The sequence below is a fragment of the Brassica oleracea genome, chromosome C1 (genome assembly GCF_000695525.1).
Source record: "Brassica oleracea var. oleracea cultivar TO1000 chromosome C1, BOL, whole genome shotgun sequence".
Taxonomy (NCBI): domain Eukaryota; kingdom Viridiplantae; phylum Streptophyta; class Magnoliopsida; order Brassicales; family Brassicaceae; genus Brassica; species Brassica oleracea.
The window spans coordinates 633,056-656,091 of record NC_027748.1 but is presented as its reverse complement, the minus strand read 5'-3'; the positions used below and the strand labels follow the sequence as shown (position 1 = coordinate 656,091).

Below are 23,036 nucleotides of genomic sequence, written 5' to 3'. Positions count from 1 at the left end.
AAACCGGAAACCAAAAAATCCGACGGTCTCTCTCACTCTCAAGACAATATCTAATCTCTCTGAATTTTTTTTTTATAAAGATAAGAGAGGAAGATTGTTTGAGAGAGAACTTTCTGTCTAGAAGAGGAGAGAAAATCGATGATTAAATAGTTTATAGCTGGGGCCAAGAATCTACCCTTCGGATTTTAAAACAAACAAATAAAAGTCTTGTGATGGCTAAATTCGTATTAATTGTGAAATGAAAAAAGGTGTATGTAATTGTCATAAAGTAGGCGCTACGTAATATCACAATGTAACACGGGGTTCGCATTTTGATGACAGAGATGTTTGTATGACAACTTATCTTTACCTATAAGAATATGCATAAATATCTAGTAAGATACAAATGTTTATAGACTTTTAATTACCGCAATGACTATATGGGGCTAAGTTTGAAGAGTTTAGGGAGATTAAAGTCTTTCGTTGGACTTGAGCTTTCCATGCATAAGAGTTTATTGTTGTTAAAGGAAAGAGAAGAAGTCTCTGGTTGGCACACACGTTATCGCGATGGAGAGAGATCACAATTCACAACTAACGCGAGAGAGAGAGTCCCATGAATTTTTTTTTTGGTTGTCGGTCTTGGCCGTGACCGATAGATGCTCACATCAATGATCTAAATTTAAAAAAGAAAAGAAAAAGTTATTATTAATTTGAATATTAATTCAATGCTGAATATATTAGGAAAGCTATATGCTACATATTTTGTCAACTTTTGAAAAAGTATTGAGTTTGGTAACTATAGTTTTTTTTGGTAACTATAGTTAATATCCTTGTATTAATTAAGAAACATATTAAACTACATTAAAACTTAAAAAAAAAAAAAAACTGCTAACCAAAACAACCAAATTTCTTTTTACATTTTCTATTATGAATGATTAACATAGCTAAATGACAGTTTCTTATAAAGATCCATAGTGAAGGTATGTATATAAATGATTCATGTTTCTTGTATAATAAAATTAAAAATTTCTTATTTCAATTCTAGTTTCTTATATTCAAGTAACTAGGTAGGTTAAATGAGTTTAAACTCGTTTACATAATGGTAAAGACTATAGATTATAATCTAACAACAAATAAAACGTTTAAATGTTATCATGTGAACTCTGTTTTATTTTAAACCACACAATTTCTAAGCACAAAGCATTTTTTTGCTAAAGAGGACAAAGCATTTTAAACAGCACTCACTATTGGGCATTGGTACTTTTTGAACCAATAATAGAAACCTAAAAGTAAAGAGTTCAATACTCCTAGTTATTTTCCATCTTGATCATGAATATCTTCTTGAAACTTGTTAATGGAATCCAACGCTTAAACATGTGGAATGGAGTAGGTTAGTAGTATTATTATGTATATACTCTGAATTTAACTTTTTGATTCTTCCATTGGTTATTTCTCATATTAAATTGTAAACTTGTAAATATTCCATTACAGATTCCAAGTTTGTCTCCTTGCGGGGGAGGCTTATTCACTCTTCCCTCTTTTTTTTCTTTTCTTGGATATCTCAATTTTCACACTGCACACAAAAAGAGTTTTCTACCGATGTCATAATTAAACGCATTATTTTTCATGAGTTTTTTTTTTTTTTTCTGTCGACAGCATCATTTCATTGAAATGAAAGGGTCCAAAGACCATTACAAGTTGGGCCAAAATGTTTACTTTTTAAAGCCCAATAAGAGTTTACAAGGAAACAAAAATTAAAATTACTTTCTTAAAACAACCTACTTAAAGATTCACATGCTCCGTTGGTCAGTGACAAGAGTAGAAAACAGAGAGAGGAGAGAGGAGATCTGAGATCGGATCCAGCGTACGGACGGCGCGTGAGCGTTCGTGCCGTCGCCGGAACCTTTCTCCTACTCTCAAAGAGGTTTATTTTTGCTTCTTCTTCGTCGTCTCTCACCGAATGCCTTGTCTGAATTCTGGATTGGAGCCGTTCTCCAACGGTGATTCCTCGCTTGGAGAGAAGACACGTTCGCGTGGAGGCTCATGGCGTGAGAAGATAGGCTTGCATGTTCAAGTGGTGATTCCGGGAGATGGAGGCTATCACAGATCCGCCGACGCCTGCTTTTCTCCGGGAGGTGGAGGCTCCCTCAGCTTCGCCGCCGCCGGTTCTAGTTCCCGGGAAGGAGAGGTTTTCTCTGCTCCGTCTTCGCCGGTTTTGGCTCCGGAGGGTAGAGGATCACATAGCTCTACGCTGTCGGTTTTGGAACCCGTAGTCTTTTGGGGTTTGGTTACTAGTTTGGCTTTGGTGGAAGCTGCGTTGTGGCTCTTGTCGCCAGGATGGTTGTTTGGGTCAGAATGGATGAGATCTCGGTAGAAGATGAAGCTCTCCATCGACGGCGACGACGACAAGAGAAGGAAAGCAGAGGTCTCGAGTCTCGGGTTTAAAATGCCCAGTAGGCGGCGTGTGATGATTGGGATGAGCTCTCGGTAAGTCCGATGACGCTCTCCGTGACAAGTTCGATGGTGTAGAGCCGTTCAAGGTTCGGCGGAACCGCCGGGATGAGACAAAAAGAGGATAAACCGACAAGTGCTTCTGGATCTGGGCAGTGTCGGTGATAGGCTTTTAGGCTTTAAACCCAATCTTTTAGTTTGTTTTTGGTTTAGTTAATCGGACAGTGGGCTGTTTTTTGTAAGGATCTTGGGCCGGGCCCTTTTCTATTTAATGAAAAAAAACTTACGAAAAAAAAAAAGATTCACATGCTCCGTTTGTGAAGAGTCAACTGCCACGTTATATGACATGCGTCGATCATGGAGTGATCCTGTCTCTCCTCCGCAACGCTCCTTCTCCGACCAGAGCTTCTCCGCCATGAATTCAAATCGATTCAAACCCTTTCTCCTCCGCCTCTAATTCTCCGACCACAACTCTAGCAGCTCCTCGTCTGTCACCTTCTTCACTCTTGTTCAATCTTCTTCTTCTAGTGATGGAAAACATGCCGCCGTCTCCGATGAACTAAGCACTGAGACTTTTTAACATCCCCACTAAGGATTGATTGATGAAGCTAGCACGAAGTTACCTCCATAGCACAAGGAGATTCATCGATTAAAAAAGAAATCGGACGGGATGGAAGTGGAATCACCGAGAGCTGCTACCAGATCCGATCATCAAGATCAGAACTTCATGGAATCCGATTTAAAATCAGATACCTTATTAGTTTCAAACTAAATCTGAGAAGATGTAAGCATGAAGAACAAGATCAGATTTGTTTGAAAAAACACAACAAAAAGAGAAACTCGCCTAGCGAATCAAAATTCCGCAACCGGAAACATAAAAATCGATCGTAGATCGAATATGTTACACAAAACAAAGAAAAACTCTCAATCCCTCTGAAAGATTGGTATGGGTTAAGAGGGAGGTTGAGAGAGTTTTCGTTTTCACTTTTTCAGGGTTGCTCCCAGTTAAAATAAATCACAAAAACATAGACTGAAAAAAAGTTAAAAAAAACCCAAAGTGTTTGGGCCTCTCTAACTAACATTTGGGCCTCCTCTTCCGCTTATTAAAATAAATAATGGCCCAGTGACCAGTCCAGACCAAAAACATTAGATTGATCCAACGGTTGAGATTCATTCGTCACCAATAACATTGCACGTTATCGTCTCTTGCAAGCCGTAAAGATAAAATAATAATAATAATCTGGTTTCCTCCTTCGTTCGACGGTTCTACGACTTTGATCCACACCATCTTCATCTCCCCACCTCTCGATCGATCTCAGGTATCGTAATCTCTCTGATCTTCCTCTCGATGACTTCCTAATCCGTGAATCGCTTATACAGAAATCGACGTAGATCTTTTGATTCCTTTTAGATTCTTGTTATCGTTCTTCGATTGTAGTTTCGTAGCGATGCTTAGATTCGATTTGAAGATTCATTTTAGATCCGAAACGTTTGTAGTATTGCGATGAAGAATCTTTGATCCTCAGGTTAACATTGATTATCTTGCGGATGGAGTTAAAGAGCATCAAGGACGCGTTCGATCGCGTTGCGAACAAGCACAAGCTCTCGTACACCAAAACGCACGAGATCGTTCAGATGCTTTCTCAAGAACTCGACAAGGCGTTGAGCTTGATGCAGGATACTCAGCTTGATCACAAATCTATCCTCGTCGACGCCAAGAAACTCTTCACGGAGAAGTCTCCAGCCGCTCAGCTCGAATCCGCTGAGAAAGAACTCAACGTGGCTCTCACCAAGTACCCCAAAGTCCTCGAGAAGCAGCTCAACCCCGAGATATCGAAGGCTTACAGAACCAATGCGGAGTTCGATACTCATATCGTGAACCAGATCATCGCTAACTTCTTCTACCGTCAGGGGATGTTTGAGATCGGTGACTGTTTCGTTGCCGAGACTGGCGAATCTGAGTGTACTACGAGGCAGTCTTTCGTGGAGATGTATGAGATACTGGAGGCTATGGAGAGGAGAGATCTTGAACCGGCTCTTACTTGGGCAGGGGCTAACTCTGAAAGGCTGAAGCAAGCGAGGTCTGATCTGGAGATGAAGCTTCACAGCTTACAGTTTTTGAAGATATCTCAAGGGCAAAACTCGCAAGAGGCTCTCAGCTACGCGAGAAAGCATTTCGCCGTGTACGCAGATAGCTGTCTTTATGAAATCCAGAAGCTCGTTTGCTCTCTCTTGTGGGACAAGAACCTCGAACAGTCGCCGTACTCGGAGTTTCTCTCTCCCGTTCTGTGGGACAACGCGGTGAGAGAGATGACAAGGCAGTACTGCAACCTACTCAGCGAATCATCTGAGAGTCCGTTGAGTGTAACGGTAACGGCTGGTACGCAAGCTTTGCCTGTGCTGTTGAAATACATTAACGTGATGGCGAACAAGAAGCTCGACTGGCAGAGTGTGGAGCAGCTTCCTGTGGCCGTGGAGCTGCCCGAGGAGTTTCAGTTTCATTCGGTGTTTGTCTGCCCCGTCTCCAAGGAACAGTCGAGCGAGGATAATCCTCCGATGATGATGTCTTGTGGCCACGTGCTTTGCAAGCAGACTATCACCAGAATGTCGAAGAATGGCGCTAAGACTTCTTTCAAGTGTCCTTATTGTCCTACCGATATAGACTCGACAAGGTGCAAGCAGTTATACTTCTGACTGGTGTTGGAATGTATTGCTGTGTTCTGTTTCGTTGAAGGTTTTCATGTACAAAAATCATCAGGGAAGTTTTAGATAATTCGGACATCCCATCCATAAGAACGTGTTTGTGTTTGTTCCAACTTTCTAAATATAGAAATTCTTTACATTTCCAAAATTAGCTTACTACTGTTTCAATATTCAGTTTGTAACTTTTCTTCTTGGCTTCAGACATTGGTATGAACGAGCTTTTCTGAAGAGAGTAGTTCAATGTACGGATCAGCTCCAATAATTAAACTTTCGAATAATCTGAAAATTGATTCAATAGGTGCCTTATCCAATCCGGTTTAACCGGTTAAAGATGATAAAAACCAGAAACCAAACAAAGTAACCAAGAAGTACATCCGAAATAATGCATTGAGTATCAGAGATTTCAAGAATAATCTCTCCAAAGACGTTTTAAAATACACAAAAATAATCAAATCTGTGAGGGATTAAATAATAATGCATGTCAACTTATTTGGAAACAAACCGTATGAACCGGTTCGCTACCTCACTTCTTTGAACCGCTCGCCTCTTCGAATTCAGCTTCAGGTGTCTGCTCAGTCCCGCTTGAACCTTCACCTTCACCACCAGAGGTTCCAGACGAACCGGATCCCTTGGACATGTGTTCTCCAATCTTCGACACTGCCTTGTTTGCAGCTTCAAGCTTAGCCTTTATGTCCTCGATTTCTTCACCAGCCATTGCTGTCCTGAGGTCTGACACTGCAGTTTCAATCTCAGAGGCAATCTCAGCAGGAATCTTCTCTCTGTACTCGCTCAAGCTCTTCTCAACACTGTAGATCGTGGTATCAGCTGTGTTCCTAAGGTCGATAAGCTGCTTCCTCTCTTGATCCTTGTGCGAGTTGAGCTCAGCTTCTTTCACCATTCTGTTGATCTCATCGTCTGAGAGACCGCCTGAAGATCTGATTGTGATCTGTTGCTCTTTATTCGTTGCTTTGTCTTTGGCTGAGACAGTCACGATACCGTTTGCATCAATGTCAAACGTAACTTCGATCTGTGGCATTCCTCTAGGCGCAGGTGGGATCCCAACGAGATCGAATTCTCCTAGACTTTTGTTGTCAGCTGCCATCTCACGCTCTCCCTGAAGAACTTTGATTCCCACTTGCATTTGGTTGTCTGCAGCTGTGGAGAAAACCTGACAAGCAAACCACAATTAGCAATCAAAAGATACAATCTCCAACAATTATCTTCTCCAAGATCCTTTACCTGAGACTTCTTGGTGGGGATGGTGGTGTTTCGGTTGATCAACCTAGTGAAGATACCTCCAAGTGTTTCGATACCTAGTGAGAGAGGAGTCACATCCAAAAGAAGCAACTCTTTGACATCACCACGGAGGATACCACCTTGAATAGCAGCTCCCATGGCAACCGCTTCATCGGGGTTAACACCTTTGCAAGGGCTCTTTCCAAAGATCTCAGAGACTATATCTTGCACTTTGGGAACACGTGTCATTCCACCAACAAGAAGAACCTCGTCGATTTCCTTAATCGAGACTCCAGCATCCTTCAGACAGTTCTGGCACGGGCTTCTTGTCCTCTCAATCAACTTGCCCACCAAACCTTCAAACTTGGACCTAGTCAAGGTTATGTTCAAGTGCTTCGCTCCAGAAGCATCAGCGGTGATGAAAGGCAGGTTGATCTCGGTCTGAGACGTGGAAGAAAGCTCGATCTTCGCCTTCTCTGCAGCTTCTCTCAGCCTCTGGAGGGCGAGCTTGTCCTTGGTCAGATCAATGTTGTCTGATCTCTTGAACTCAGAAACCAAATACTCCAACAAAGTGTTGTCGAAGTCTTCTCCTCCCAAAAAGGTATCTCCATTTGTAGCTTTCACCTCAAAAACACCGCTTGAGATTTCAAGGATAGAAACATCAAAAGTTCCACCTCCAAGATCGAAGACAGCAATCACACCCTCCTTGTTGTTCATCCCATACGACAACGCAGCAGCCGTAGGCTCGTTGATGATTCTCTGGACATCAAGACCCGCGATTTTCCCAGCATCCTTCGTTGCTTGCCTCTGCGCATCGTTGAAGTAAGCAGGGACAGTAACAACAGCCTTGGTGATGGTCTTCCCGAGGTAAGACTCAGCGGTCTCCTTCATTTTGGTGAGGATGTTAGCTCCAATCTGGCTGGGAGAAAACTTCTGCCCGTTGGCTTCAACCCAAGCGTCACCGTTCGGCGCCTTGACAATCTTGTAAGGAACCATCTTCATCTCCTTCTGCGTCTGGGGATCACCATAACCTCTCCCGATCAAACGCTTGCTCCCGGAAATCGTGCCTGTTGGGTTGGTAACACCCTGACGTTTAGCTGGTGTTCCGACGAGAAGCTCACCCTTTTGGTTAATAGCAAACACTGATGGTGTGGTTCTTGTTCCTTCTGCGTTCTCAATAACCCTAGGTGTCTACACACAAACGTTATCAAAAGTCAAAACCTTTCCTTTTTATTCAAAAACACTAAAAATACAAAGTCAATACCTTTCCTTCCATCACAGCTACACATGAATTGGTGGTTCCCAAATCAATACCGATAACATCATTCCCAATAGGCCTCGAGCTGGATTCACAAAAACAACAAAGAGAATGAGAAGCAAACACTCCAAAGAGAGATAACTATAAAGTGAGAGGTTCAATTTACCAGAAAGGCCTCGCCAAGTGACCTAACTTCCCAATCAAATTCGTCTTTCCATTTGAAGCAATCTGCAGATCCAATACTAACACTGTTAAGCTTCTAGATCCGAATCACTGAGAAACCGATTCAATCCATCTGATAACTTCATTCAAACCCTAATCCATTTCCGATTACAGATCCGAAAAAGTGATCTCTCAAGCAAAAAATAAAGATCGAGAGGGAAAAAAAACACATACGGATCTAAACGCAGAGGCGGACGCCGTTTGGACTTCACGGCGGCGGAAAGCGCGTAGAATCGCGACGGAGGCCATTTCTTTAGCTTGGAGTAAGGGTTTAAGGTCGGAGATGTGAATGTGTGGGGCTGCGCGTAGGGTTTAAGTGATATATAGGACAAAAATATTCGTGGGCTACAAGTCATGTTGACTTTTCTCCACGATTAGTATGGGCCATGGCCCATCAGAAATATTAATTTATTAAAGCAAGTCCTTGTATTCAGACGTAATTTCAAATATCGCTGTTTATTCTACAAAATTACACTGTCCCCCCCCCCTTCAGTTCAAAAATTCATCAACAGAAGTAGAAGTAGTAGTGTCTTCTTCCTTCTTCGTGTTTCCATCAGCTACAAACGTTTTCTTGTCCAAATACTCCTCTTCGATGGTGTCTTTGAGGACGAACAGCCGCTGAATGACGATGGGTTGGCTCATCTGTTTAGCTTCTCTAATGTCAGTCTCTTCTTTGTTGAGATGGTAAGCGTCAAGCATTATCTTTATCCACTTGTGCAGCTCCTTTGGCGTCCTGTGTGTGTGTGTTCATTGGTTAAAGATGATACATCAAGGTTTTGGAATGTTGATTGTTACTTACGTGTATAATGCTTTAGGGTCCTTGGCTTCATGGTCATCCCCAGGAGAGAACGCTGTTGCTAGTGCAGAGAAACGTTCTTCCGGGTCTGTTATGTTGAGCAAGTACTTTAACAGTTTGATCTCTTTCGGCGTTATGCTTCTAAGACTGCTCTTTGTAGCTTTGTATAATCGACACATTATGTCTTTTGCCTGTTCACAAAAGAGTAAAAGCTTCTTCATCTTTTTGGAGGTATGAGAAGATTGTAAAGATCAAATCTTTTTTGTTACCTCGTTTGTAACGGTTTGAGACTCTTTAGCAGCAGCGTAAGCAGAGTTTATTAACAAGATCAACGAAGAATCTAGCTCCTTGGCCTTAGCGAGGCTTCTGATCTTTTCACAAGCAGCATCCACGGAAGAAGAGTTTAAGATATCATCAAACTTCGCTTGAGCGTTATCTAAAGTCTCAACGTTCTCCAGTGTATTGTCGTAAGCCCTCACTGCAGATAAGCATCTAGCTGAAAGCCTCGCAACAGCTGCATCAAACAGAACAAAAACAGTCATGAAACTGTAGAAACCGTCCTAATAGCAACATGACAACTGCGGAACAACCGCGGTGCGGTCGTAATAGTAAAAAAAAACATAAATACATAGCTATATATATATATATATATAGAGATTTTTGTTACTATTAACTACAGTACGGATACGGTCTGTAACATTCACACCCATAGTTAGTGTTTTACATACCATCACGGTCTTCTAAGCCATCAAGGGTTTCTGATAACAAAGCAACATAGCGAAAAAACTCTCCGGTGAAGTCTCTCCGTCTCTTGGCAGCGATTGCGTTTATGTCAGTTGGGTTCTCTTGAATCTCCTTTAAAAGATCATTGTGCTTCTCCATTTCCTCATCTATCTGCAAACCAACACTCTCATTAGCTCTCCTAAGTCACTACAATAAAACGCTTTACAAAATAGAGATTGATACCACCAACCTTCTTGACTTTACTCTCCAGAGAAACAAGCTTCTGCTTCAACAAAGGATCAGTTTCGGTATCAGCTCGTGTTCTGCAACGCTTATAGAAGTTGAGACTGTACTTGTTCCACTCATCTCTTAACACCAAATACTTCTTCCACTCTTTAACTTTGGGCTTCTCGTTCAAGAAAAGATCAATGATCTTGTCGCAGAACTGAGCCATCGTGTAGCCTTCAGCAACCTCAGCTTCCATCGGATCCTCAACAATAACCTCAACAGTATTTTTCACTTCCGTACCTAAAACACCATTTTCATCTTTATCAAAAATCTTCTGTAATATGACAAAACCCATTTGTCTGAATCCACAGATGTTTTAAATTGGAACTTAAAGGAAAGAACTTTATTGGTAATTAAGCAGAAAAGATGAGAACTTTATGAGCTTACTGGGAGTGGTGCTGACAGTGTCGGTAGCAAAGGTGAGAGTTGAGGTTTTGCGTCTCCTTCTTCCTCCGTTGATGAAAGCAGAGGAAGGGAGAAGAAGGGTTTGAGGATTACTGGGAGGGTAAGACAGTAACTTATCCGCCGACGAGAAGAAGATTGATGTTTCCAGTAAATTCGCCATTTTTCTCGGATCGTTGGTGGCAGAGGATAAGAAGAGAGACGGGTTGTCTTTGTGAAATAAAAAAATCTTTTGTAATCTTTTACAAATTTTTGGGGCAGAACTGTGAATACTAACACAACTTGCATCTTTTTAAAATTTATAAAAGTGTAATATAGTAACACCTGAAGAGACAAATAATTGAATTATAAAAAGCATTTCATAAACCCATATTGAAGAACATTTGAAAAAGATATAACCTCAATTTTTAATAATTAAAAAATATTTATTGCTTATGTGTCAATCAATTAGATAATTAATTAGTCTTACGTGTCAGCATCGCATTGAAATTGAAAAACATGTTGGTCCAATTCGATTTTTATATCTCACTAGAAACATTTAATACCAACTATATGATATCATATGATATTAACTAAAGCAAAGTGGCTATTTATTATATATTATTTCCTTAAATAAAACCTATGGAATTACATAATGTGATTATGATATATATAGTAATTAATAATTTTAGATAATAGAGATTTGCTAATAATCTGTATACTTTCTATCATTTTTGTTTAATTCTTTACTATTAAAATAAATTACACAATTACATTAATTATATATTAAAATTTTAGTTTTTTTTTATATGTTGTATTTTGAATTTTTCAAAACGAGTATAAATTACTAAAACTGTTAAAAGTCTCACATAAACTTTTGTGATCAATGTTTAAATTTTTTTCTATAATAAGATACAATAATAATAAAATCATATAAATAAATAATTTTATTTTAATAGGTGTTTAACTGTTTATATTAATATATATATATATATATATATATATATATATATATACTTTATATCGTTTAAATTTAATTATAAATCATGTACGATAGATAAGATTGATTGTTTTGATTTATTTATTCTAAAATGATTGCGAATAAACAAGAGCGGTCATGATTTATATGTGCAAGCCAATTTATTACATAATACTATCTGATTTCTTAGTTATTTAATATATAATTATTATTTTATTATTTTATAATCTGCAGAAACATATAAAATAAGTATTTATTCTGCACAAGGCGCAAATCTTAACCTAAGTATGTATCTCTTTAATAATTTTGAATCTTAAACATTTTCTAAATCTCATGCCAAAATAAAAGAAAGAAATGAGAATATATTCAAAAATCAATATTTATATCGAGCAATAACCAAAATGATACAAAAAAGAAAAAAATATCGAAGATAGATAGGATTGACACGTGGACGTAAACTTCTCTTAACCATAATTAATTTTAAAATTGCTAAATCATGATATAAAATCGAGCTGACATAGTTTCATTGTAACCAAATAGTAGACATGAGATTATTCGGACTAAACGTTAGGTTTTTATATGATAAATAATTTTTTGACCTAAAATATTTTTAAAAATGGGATCAATTCATTAGTAAACAAATTATGTAATTAACAAAAAAAGTTTTAAAAAATTGTTCAAGAGCCAAATATATTAATTCGATCAATAATATAAATTTTGTTCCATACGATAGGCGCAGGTCTTATCTAGTACAAAAGTATAATATGTTTTAGGTAATCTCTATTGTACATAATTTTATTTTTTGGTATAGAGTTGTTTTAACTATGCATCTTCATTTTGAGTCTGACCATATTTCCACCACCTTCAATGATGCTAGTATTGAACTGCACCCGAGGCTTGCCCATACTGATATTAAGAAATCTTGCATCCATATTGAAAGTTCAATATTTTTCACATACCATAAGATAGAGTACATGCATCATTATCTATACATTACATGGAAGTTCAAAGCATCATCATAATGAAAGACTTGTTTGTAGGGATAAATACATATTCAGTTCTTGTACTTCATTGTTTCTTTCTCAAACCCAATAGTTGGGAACTGCTTAGCGAACTCCTCCACGTCGTGGCGCAGCTTGGCAATCTCTGATTGAATGGCTGAAGATGATTCCATTGCTGACACAAAATCTTTCAGCTTGGTTCCTGTTTTTTTTATAACACAACAAACAAGTTATCTAGCATTTGTTTATATGAACTGAAAACCATAGAGAATCATTTGAATCAGAGAAATGAATCAACCTTGAGCTTCAGATTTGACTTTGAGAGCCAACTTCACAGCTTTGTCAAAGTATTCAGCTACTTTGGCAAAGTCTTCCTCAACAAAACCTCTGGATGTGAGAGCAGGTGTACCTAATGGCAGAAAAGTTTCAGGGAAAGGTTCTAAAACATAAAGCATTAAGTAAATGATTCTTACCCATTCTGATTCCACCGGGAACCATTGCAGAAACATCTCCAGGAACAGTGTTTTTGTTTGATGCAATGTGAACAGCTTCCAACACTTTCTCAACTCTAGATCCATCAATTCCCTGCAAAACCAAAAAAATAATAAAATCAGATAAATAAATAAAAAAGGAGTTTTAAGCAAGAAGATTATATAACAAGTAAAGATCAAATGACCTTGGGTTTCAGGTTCACTAGAACTAGATGGTTGTCAGTTCCACCAGAAACAAGTTCATAACCTTTCTCCATCAGAGTCTGCATCAAACAATAAGTAGACATTCTATAGATAAAGTCAACAGTAAATAATGTACATATATGGTTCTTTTTTTCTTATTCACCTGAGCAAACTTTGCAGAGTTACTGAGGACTTGCTCTTGGTATGCTTTGTACTCTGAAGTAGTTGCCTGCAATTTAAAAAAAAAATATCATTAAAGAAACTGTAAGTCCAATAAGAAATTTTAGTTCCATTCAATGTACCTGTTTTAAAGCAACAGCTAGTCCTGTAATAGTGTGGTTATGTGGACCGCCTTGAAGACCAGGGAAGACAGCTTGATTGATCTTGTCTTCAAAATCATACAAAACCTTTCAAAGAAACAACCAAAATGAATGAGACATTATAAAGAGTATAGATAAATCTTACAAAACATTTTAGTATTTTGTTTATTTACCTCTTTGCCTTGTTTGTTAATTTCCTTAACACCCTTTCTGTAGAAAATCATGGCTCCACGAGGTCCACGTAGGGACTTGTGAGTTGTGGTGGTTACAACATCTGCATACTCGAACGGTGAAGGGATTACACCAGCTGCTACCAAACCGCTTATGTGTGCCATATCTGCTAGCATCACAGCTTTTTGCTTGTTGCACACCTGCCAACAGAGTTAATTGGACTCAGAACTCAACTCTTGATTTACAATAGAATATGATATTGAATAATACTACCTTGCGGATGCGGGCATAGTCATACAATCGAGCATAAGCACTTGCACCAGCAACAATCAGTTTTGGCCTGAAAAGAGTAGCACTTTTCTCCATCTGCACATCAAATATTATGTTGTATGATTAAAGAGGAGTATAGTATTGTGGTTATGTAATTCGTTGAATAAATAATGAACCTGGTCGTAGTCGATGAAGCCAGTGCTCTCGTCCAAGCGGTAGGGCATAGTTTCAAAAAAGATAGACACAGCAGATATCTTCTTGGTGTCAGTCTGCATGAGATACAAAGAGAAAACAAAAAAAAAACTCTTAGCAATGAGAACACATTATCAGTTGTGTACATTCATTAACAGGATAATAATTAATGAATGTACCTGATAACCATGAGAAAGATGACCACCATGAGGAAGATCAAGTGCCATGATTCTCTCATGAGGCTTCAACAATGCAGTGTACACATGGAAGTTGGCAGGAGATCCAGACAAAGGTTGCACATTCACTGTATAACCACAGGACTCAGAGTAAACCATCAAAGGATCATACACAAGTCAGAATGCATGAAATGAGTTGGTTTAATTACCTCCCCACTTCTCAGGGTCTAACCGGAAAGCTTCAAGAGCACGCTTCTGGCATAAGGTTTCCGCCATGTCTATGTACCTTCAAAATAAATCAAGATTGGTCAAACAACCATGTCTAGGAGCTGAAACTGAATTTGTAACTCTTATTGCAAAAAAAAATAAAAAAAATTCTGAACATACTCATTTCCTCCATAGTATCTAGCACCAGGGTACCCTTCACTGTACTTGTTAGTCATCACAGAGCCAACAGCTTGCATCACCGAGACAGATGTGAAATTCTCAGATGGAATGAGTTCAAGTCCCTTTGATAACATTAATCATTACAAAGATCAGTCCAAGTTACAGAAGGAACAAGATATTAAGAGAGACTAAATTAATAACCTTCCATTGTCTAGCTTTCTCATGCTCAATGATGTCGGCAATCTCAGGATCAACTTCCTCCAAAGATGCGTTAAGCTGTTTTGGCCACTGCAACGAACAAAAAAGACGCAGAACTTCATTAACCTAAATCATTGCTTGAGCCGCAAGGAAACTAATCAGCTGCTGGAGATTAAGACAAAAAGGGTTTAAGGAGAACAAGGAAGAAGCAAAAGCTTACAGTGACACGAGACCTCTCCTTGTCATCAACAGCTTCACTTGGTAAAGAAGACTGTAAGAAACAACAACCACAAATCAGAAACACAAGATTCGGTCCTGATGGGATTCATGGGGGTGTTACCATGTAGCATGAAGATGATCTGATAAGAGGACGAATAGGTTTGTCAACTGAAGAAGAAAGCCTCCGAAGAGCCATAGCCATCGCCATTCTCACCAACCTCTCTGCCTCTCTCTCTGGAACCCTAGAAACAGATTTGAATTATGAAAAAGAATCAAGTGGGCTTATCCTCTGAAGCGAGCATTGTGGCCTCTGCTTTTGGCTGAGCTTTTGGTGGTTGCAAAAGTTTTTTGAATTTTTTTCCCTCTTTTCTTTTTTATATTTTCTTATTTTATCTTTTTGTGGTTTCTTGTCACATTATCTCATGTCACAGTCTCTCCACCAACGTTTCCACTCTATATGGTTATAAAAAAAGACAACATATTAATATATACTCAGGATGAGTATAACAAACACCGGTTTACTTGTATTTCTTCTGTATTATATATGCTTCAGTTATATAATTCAAATGCACATGAGAATGAGACAAAAATATATATAATTGATGAGAAGGAACATGCTTGGTTTCTTGAGGTTTCTTCTTTGTTTCCAATTATTCAAACCAAAACTTTGGTTTGTTCTTCAACATCATGGTATCTTCGAACTTCGAACTTCAATCTGTGAATTTTTTATATATCATTAATTAGTATATAAATATGCCTGAAGTGTTAATGTTGTTCATCAAGTTATAAATTCTACCACATGCTGTTATTCGCTTCCTCTTGGTGGGGTCTCATAATCGGAATGATCCGGTTGGCTTAGCTGCAGCCGAATCTGAGTGTGTGATTCATCATCCGCGACAACTAGTTCACGGTGTGCAAACCCGTTTGTTGTATAAGCCTGCAAGACCCATTAATGAAGGTTGAAGCCATCACTTTGAAGCTATATATAAGTTATTCCAAGTAAATGGACTTTGTTTATATCCTTGTAACCTTCTTGTAGAGCTCCACATTTTCTTGATGAATCCTTTGTACTTTTCTTGATAGTTCAACGTTTTCCAGATGTATGAGGTTCCTCTGCAGCCACAAACCAAAATATTACAAAATAAGAATTAACATATGTTATTTTTGGAGAATTTACACTGATATTTAAAGAAATATGGTGACCTTTTGGCTTAGTTCTTGGATTTCATGAGTCAGCATTTGTTCCTGTAAAATCCGGGAAAGCAATAAATTCTATTGAAATACATTGTGCTATATTATCGATCTTTGAGCGATACACTAAAAAGTAGAAAACAAGGTATTAATATAGCATATACCTTTTTCATACGAACTCCACGCAAACTTATCTCAAGTTGATTCTCAAGATTGTTTAGCTCGTTGACGCTCAAACCATTTAGTTGTTCCCCCATAATTTGTCTGCTTCGTAGCAAACATGTAATCACAATGTATACGTAAAAGTTCTTCTTTTCTTTGTTCATGTATTTTCGTGGATATTGTGATTAAAGACTAGTTGTTATAATATGATATATGTTACACACTGGTGGTATAGTTCAAAGGGAATACCGATGGGTTTCTTGCAAAGCATGCAATTCTTGCCTTAGAACTGCAGCTTCTCTCTGCCAAAACTACACGACGACGCAAAAAACTTATCAAACACATATATATGACGTTAAATTTCATTTAAAATGAAAACGAATTGTCTTTACATACAAACTATATAAGCGTATCCAACTCTTGACGTTAAATTTCATTTAAAATGAAAATTCTCTTACAAAGTGAACGTAGCAAAAGAATCAGACATAACTCATTAATCTGCGAACTTTGTAAATTGACTAAATTCTCATTTCAATACACACGATTCTAAAAAACTTTATCAATTTAATCACATATTCTCATGTTTGTTTAGATATGTACCTTTACTTCTGATGCGGGGTTTAATAGTTGTTGTTGTTCAATCTTGCTCTTGTTGTATCTATCAATAACTGACTTCATGCTGTTCAAAAGATTGGATGTAAGTAAATTGATCGTGGTGTAAATCATATCAAATTATCACAGTAAAGAATATATCAGAAATTGTCCATTTGAAGTTGACGGAGAAATCTTCCAACTCCTCCATTGAAAAACCTTTCATACATAAAGGGAAACTCATAGACTTAATTTTGTATGTGCTATATAGAAGTTATTCTTAGTATGTGCTATACAGACAAAAGAGTTCTCAGGTTTTGTAATAGGCTAGCTATACAGACAACATAAACATACGCACATGCACAACCTTTATATAAATTACATATGTAAACTAAATAGTATTTGTTTTTTTTTTCCAATAAAACTGCTTAGATGTGTATAAGCAATAATTTGAAAAATATAATTCTGAAGAAACCAAGGCCCGGTCATGAATTTAAAGGAATTACTGTGGCAGACTTTTTAAACTATACATCCAAGAAATAATAACATGTGTCAGGGCATATCATGTAGTCAGTTGGTTTCAAGAACGGTAAACTCAACTATGCTAAGTTTCATATATTTAATGGTTCATGAAATCTATGATACTTGAGAAAAAAACGATATTGAAAAAAATCTCGTATATAGGTGATCTTTGCTAGATAATCAAGGAAATTATCAAAATTTTATTTCACATTTATTGAACTCTTTTACTTGGCTGAACAGCTAAATCTGCAATCATAAAAATTAAAAATCTGATTTTTATCAAATTTTCAAATAATCCAAAAACTCAAAATAACTAAATTAAAAAATTAGTTGTTAATATATACTATTAGTCTCTTACGATTGTAAGTATATCCATGAATATAGACCGTCAAATTATTACTTTTTTTCTCTACGTTTATTCTGTTGACAAGAGTTTCTGACAAATAATTCAGATGATATATTAAGGTCATGGTCCTGCATATAGTGTTAATATACAACATAATTGATCGTTCTTTCATAATAAATAGTACTATACAAAATATCTAGAAGATGTTTATGTTTACAAATAGATAATTCTGTTAACGGATAAGAATAAGGCGTCTCCTAGTTTATTGATTTTGAGAAATTAAGCCCCTCTCCCCACCAATCATTCAATCTTGTGATCTCAGTTTATAACGCTTTTTCCACCATTAACTGATGCTTGAGCATTTACTTGTTTTCTCATTTTCAAAACATATCTATATTTGGAATAGGCAAACAATGAGCCTTAGCTACATGTCATTGTCCACGCATGTATACACACAGGCAATCGCATATTAAGCCAAGTTTTTTTCGTACTAAACTTAAGTTTTCATATTCAAAGCTATCATTCTTCTTCAAACCTTCTCATTTTCAATTTTTCTTTGTTAAAACTAAATTAAATTTTGTCGGCGATACATACATATATATATATATATATATATATCTTATTGTACATATAGTAAAATGTAACATTTTCTACCGACCGCAAGATGCAACAAAAGTCCACTACAAATGAGTAAATCACACAATTAAATCTCAAATTACCCAACCCGTAGCATAAAATTATATAAGTCCGTATATATACGCACACATACACGCTTCCATACATATATCCACACAATCAAGAAGATGTACAGATTTGAGATTGAATAACTGTAGAAGAGGAACCTGGAGCTGGAAAAGTCATAGAGCTTTCCGGTACTAGAGAAGATGATGAGACCGACCTCCGCGTCGCAGAGAATAGCTAGCTCTTTGGCTTTCTTGATAAGACCCTTTCTTCGTTTGGAGAAAGTGACTTGTCTACTCGTAGAATCATCGATCCTTTGGATCACAATCTTTCCTCTTCCCATCAATTTTATTCTCTAATTGATTCTCCTCTGGTTCTTCTCTTTTCTAGGGTTTTGTTTTTTTGTAGATCTTACCAAGACCAAAAGAGAAATGTAGACGGAGAGGGACGAATAAGAGGAAAGAGAAAGGTAGAAATAGAAAGAGAGTAAGGTTGAGCCAAGAGTCAACAATCTATTCGAGGAATAAACTAAGGATATATATGCACACACATATATACACTATACTCACCTCTTAATTCGAGACATTTTTGGTAGATTAAATTATATGGTAAGTACCAAGTTTCTAGTACAAAATAGTATTTGTGTGTAATTTTAATAAAGGGAGAGAAAAAAAAAACTAAAGCAACTAACGAAATAGAATAAAGTTCTTGTAAAGTTCCTAGGTTAAGAAAGAGTTTATATAGATATAGTTCATATGTGTGTATATATATAACTTTAATCACTGATTCTTTTCATAGTTTATTATGGCGGATAGTGGAAACTTAATGGAATTGTTTGGATAAAAAGGAGTGAAATAATATTAAACGTATAGTGTGATTTAGGTAAATTTCCATTATCAATAATATTTCCTTTTTTAACATGTCCGTACATGTTTATAGTTTATTTTTAGTCTTTTTCAGATGTCATGTGGAAATACTGAATGGGCGCATCACAGGACTGCGTCCCTCTGACAAAAAAACACTTGCTTAATATTCTGCTTTTCTTAATTTAGTTATTTTTATCAGTGATAAAACAATCTTTTAAGATATTAAAGACCTTATTATTATGATCATAGGAAAAAGTAATATTTTTAATGGATATGTACGAAAGATATTTACCCAAAAAAGTAAGAAGGTAGATCGAACCAATTTTATACTATTATTTATGAAGTGATTTTGTTGTTTTATCACATTCTCCATGATTTTAGCTAATTTTGTTTATTTGTCATATTCTTATTAGTTTTTAGATTAAATAATCAGTTTCTTAATTTAGATAATATAAATATTTCAAACTTTCTAATTAATTCATTAATTTGAATAATATAAATATTTTGAAATTTCTAATTGGAATATGATTATAATTATTTTAACTTTCACGAGATTATTATTAATTTTTAGCATAAATTCGAGATTATTATTAGTTTTAGCATAAATTATTAATTTATTAATTTAAATAATATAAAACTATTTCAAATTTTCAAACTGGAATTACGATTATAATTATTTTACACAAGTTAGGACCAATTCTTATTTTCATATGATGTACCATGTTTTAAAAGTCTATAGTTTCATTTTTCTCATTCATTCTAAATTGTCTCGATTATAGTTTTTGACATATATATTTATGTACTTTTGATATTTGTTTTTTTAGTTGGAATTCTATATTTTTCTTTCTTTCTTTGAGTTTGAAAGACTAGGAGCAAGTCGGTTTTGTTACATGGAGTTTGAAATTATGAATTCAGTATTCTGAATTACTTCTGTAGTTATTTCCCGTGTATGTTTAATTATTGTTTAATCTATTAAAAAAATATGCTTTGATATTAAGTTTAGAGAGTTGCATATGTAATAATGTTATGAAACGGCTAAAATAGATATATTTTTAATTAATAATTAGATTTATCATTATATAATTAAACATAATTTAACTTTAATAATAAAACTATCATTATCTATTTTTTTCTTTTATTAAAAGTAAACTTATGAAATATTAAGATAAGTCAATGTATATATTGATCAAGTAAACCAATGAAATATTGTCATTTTCTCAATTCGTTTAAAAAAAAAAGAGTTTTCTTCTAAATTATCACCAAACTTAATTTTATTTACTTTTTATTTATTTTTTTCTTGCTTGGATTTTGTGTGTTTTAGTGTTTTTTGGTAATTTAATACATGTTTCTGATTCAAAAATACAAAGTTGATTAAGAGAGACCAGAAATTCACATTCTTAATTTACTTTATTATGTAGAATATTTGATATGTAATTATGCTCTTATAGTTTCATACTTTTATAGCTTTTTTATGTTAGGGAGACATAGACCGAAATAAAAATCGAAGAAAACTAAAATGATTAAGAATAAGTTATCATCATGTTTAAAACATAATACATATATTAATAACTATCAGTAAAATGAATATGCCCGCAAGTCCGGGAAAAACAACTAGTACACTACAAATAGCCCATACGCCTTTCTGTAAAAATACTAATTGAATAAATTATCAATGAAAATAGTATAAGAATTTATTAATTACACGTGTCAGACAGGAACTTGGAGTTGCGGCAATTCACTTTATTAATTGTTCTGTCGTTAGTTTCCAAATATGGTAAGATATTTAGTAAATATCACATAACTAACATTTGTTAATTCCGACGCCTTAATGCTTAATTTCTACTATCACATAAAGCGTTTTCCCGTCTAAAATAGTAGTACTACTTTACTAATTATGAAAAGTGACTTTCATCGATCTCTAACCCAACATTTTAGTGTTTGGTTATATTTACATTTAATATACGGTCGTAGTTGTAACTGTAGAACTATAACAGTGGGTACATAATTAAAAATTTCACAAAAGAGTTTATGAACTCAAAAAATATACAAAGAATATAAGAATTGTAAGAAACTCCGACGACCGTTTTCAAATTGTTTATTTGATTCGGTATGATGTAGGCATACATTTAGCATCGTTACTCGCAAGTCATGTCCAACTAATCGATTGGATGCATCTTATTTAATATCTCGTTCGGTTTACCTTTGGAAAAAAACTTAATATACTTTAGTAAAAGGCGAAAGAATAGTTCGCTTTGTGTAAATATATTACACCCAAAAAAAAAAACTTAATATATAAACATCAACCGAGAATGGACAGCATATTGGTTAAAACGAAATAGTATACGAGGTTTTGTCGAATCGAGTCTAAACCACAATGAACTTGGTTTGATTTTAGAAAATCTTCTTTAAGACCGAGCTAGACCAAATCCAAGCCCTAATCAAATTCATCAAGTTCATACCCATGAAATTAGAAGATTTAAGTGGGACCCAAATAGGAACATGGTAATAAAGATCAATAAGGACCACGTGGGCTCGACTGCTTCGAACCAATCACATTTCGAATCTCAAACTTAACTGCGAATTTTGCTCTTTTTCTATTAAGAACGAATCTTAAAATGCTTCCAAGTGACCAAATCCCCAATTATCGTCATCTTAAGATAAAAAGATTTAGTTTCACTTCATGCCAGGTGTCAATCATCAGGGAATCATTTCGGTTTTACCAATATTAATCATTATTATCTTTAATTTGATTAAGTTTCAAGCTTTGGTTTTCTAGATATTTGAAGTTCAGAAAGAAACTTTCGACAAATTCATTCTTTGTTTAAAAGAAACTTTGGAGTTCGATCAGAACGAAACTTTCGACAAATTCAAGCTTTGGTTTTCTAGATATTTGTAGTTTGGGTTTTTGTTTCTTTACTGTATAAGAACCATTATTAAAGATAAAATGTTTGCAGATAACTAGACAGAAAATAGAACACATGTATATAAGCTACAATCAATAAGCTAATTGCAAAACACCAAAAAATAGGTTTCACAGATGACCTAAACATTGATAAAAATAATTTGCTTACGAAAGTTTTTAGTGTTTATTACCACACCCATACTGACAACCTGTTGTTCAAATATCAGATATGTGTTCATTAATCATGCACATGTATATGTATATTCTATAATTAAATACCTATTTTGTTTATTTAATATATAGTTTTCTCAGGTGATTCTAATTGTAACTTTACAGTTTACACAGCTTAGCTATTTGTCACAGCACTTGAGCGTGTATCAAATCAAATCTTATTGTTTTTAGCATAATTAATGCTCAGTTAGATGGAATTTTAAAATCTGCGATTATGTTTTTTCTTTTTTTGAAAGGACAAAAAGAAATAGGTCATTCTAGTCATGCGTGTATGTTATACATGATAACTTATATATCAGTCAAAAAGTGATGGTTTTTAGACAAAAAAGTGATGGTTTTGGCGTGTTAATAAAGCTCGGAGATTTGTGTTTTTAATCTTTAATATAAATTTTCTACTAATTGTGTTTTTTTTTTTCAGCAAGAATTCAACTGGAATTCCGATGAGACGCTCTTTATCTATCACCGCTTCGTCAATAAAGTTATGGACAACTATGTGAAGCAGATCCACGAGTGGAAGAAGAAGTGAAAAATCAACAAGGTTGTTTTTAATTCATTAAACAATTTTTTAATTTATTAAACCTTTTTTTAATTTATTAAACTATTTTTTTTTTATTAAAAGGTCCCAAAGTCGATTAACAACACGGTTTGGACGGAGTTGTGTGCGCATTGGGATAAAGAAGAGATGAAAGAAACTTCTTCCACCAACTCCACCAACCGCAAGAGCGACCGTAAAGGGAAGGGCGTCTTCAAGCATAACTTGGGTGCTCAATCTATTGCCACCCTGGGGGATCGCATGGTAAGTTCAGCCGCTTTTTCTTCAATTATTTAAGTTTTGAAATTTTATTTTTTGTGCATTTCTTCTAATTTCTAATATTTGTTTAATTTATGTTTTTTTCAAGGCGGAAGAAAATGATGGCGAG

The 23,036-nt window shown here is 35.7% G+C and overlaps 5 protein-coding genes across 5 annotated transcripts; 1 reads left to right on the top strand and 4 right to left on the bottom strand.

The window, feature by feature from the left end:
• The first annotated feature begins 3,637 nt into the window (after positions 1 to 3,637).
• On the top strand, positions 3,638 to 5,323 carry LOC106304036 (protein RMD5 homolog A). The gene is made up of 2 exons (XM_013740420.1): positions 3,638 to 3,749; positions 3,957 to 5,323. The coding sequence occupies exon 2, from the start codon at positions 3,979 to 3,981 to the stop codon at positions 5,122 to 5,124; it is 1,146 nt and encodes a 381-aa protein (XP_013595874.1). The 5' UTR covers positions 3,638 to 3,749; positions 3,957 to 3,978; the 3' UTR covers positions 5,125 to 5,323.
• A 112-nt stretch (positions 5,324 to 5,435) lies between these two features.
• On the bottom strand, positions 5,436 to 8,170 carry LOC106304019 (heat shock 70 kDa protein 9, mitochondrial-like). Its single transcript, XM_013740399.1, has 5 exons — positions 8,024 to 8,170; positions 7,794 to 7,855; positions 7,634 to 7,712; positions 6,373 to 7,560; positions 5,436 to 6,301 (listed from the first exon to the last, which is right to left on the bottom strand). The coding sequence occupies exons 1-5, from the start codon at positions 8,096 to 8,098 to the stop codon at positions 5,657 to 5,659; spliced, it is 2,049 nt and encodes a 682-aa protein (XP_013595853.1). The 5' UTR covers positions 8,099 to 8,170; the 3' UTR covers positions 5,436 to 5,656.
• Positions 8,171 to 8,256: 86 nt separating this feature from the next.
• Positions 8,257 to 10,277, bottom strand: LOC106304028 (uncharacterized protein At4g37920, chloroplastic). Its single transcript, XM_013740408.1, has 6 exons — positions 10,044 to 10,277; positions 9,619 to 9,896; positions 9,374 to 9,539; positions 8,915 to 9,159; positions 8,649 to 8,836; positions 8,257 to 8,582 (listed from the first exon to the last, which is right to left on the bottom strand). The coding sequence occupies exons 1-6, from the start codon at positions 10,219 to 10,221 to the stop codon at positions 8,339 to 8,341; spliced, it is 1,299 nt and encodes a 432-aa protein (XP_013595862.1). The 5' UTR covers positions 10,222 to 10,277; the 3' UTR covers positions 8,257 to 8,338.
• Positions 10,278 to 11,926: 1,649 nt separating this feature from the next.
• On the bottom strand, positions 11,927 to 14,978 carry LOC106314004 (serine hydroxymethyltransferase 1, mitochondrial). The gene is made up of 15 exons (XM_013751956.1): positions 14,746 to 14,978; positions 14,626 to 14,676; positions 14,409 to 14,495; positions 14,208 to 14,329; positions 14,030 to 14,106; positions 13,824 to 13,948; positions 13,629 to 13,721; positions 13,456 to 13,548; positions 13,185 to 13,382; positions 12,994 to 13,098; positions 12,855 to 12,920; positions 12,694 to 12,771; positions 12,491 to 12,602; positions 12,316 to 12,426; positions 11,927 to 12,219 (listed from the first exon to the last, which is right to left on the bottom strand). The coding sequence occupies exons 1-15, from the start codon at positions 14,830 to 14,832 to the stop codon at positions 12,071 to 12,073; spliced, it is 1,554 nt and encodes a 517-aa protein (XP_013607410.1). The 5' UTR covers positions 14,833 to 14,978; the 3' UTR covers positions 11,927 to 12,070.
• Positions 14,979 to 15,141: 163 nt separating this feature from the next.
• LOC106297281 (agamous-like MADS-box protein AGL21) lies at positions 15,142 to 18,672 on the bottom strand. The gene is made up of 8 exons (XM_013733558.1): positions 18,279 to 18,672; positions 16,578 to 16,656; positions 16,227 to 16,288; positions 15,980 to 16,079; positions 15,828 to 15,869; positions 15,654 to 15,737; positions 15,421 to 15,561; positions 15,142 to 15,339 (listed from the first exon to the last, which is right to left on the bottom strand). Exons 1-7 carry the CDS (start codon positions 18,458 to 18,460, stop codon positions 15,430 to 15,432), a joined length of 681 nt encoding a protein of 226 aa, XP_013589012.1. The 5' UTR covers positions 18,461 to 18,672; the 3' UTR covers positions 15,142 to 15,339; positions 15,421 to 15,429.
• Between the last annotated feature and the right edge of the window lie 4,364 nt (positions 18,673 to 23,036).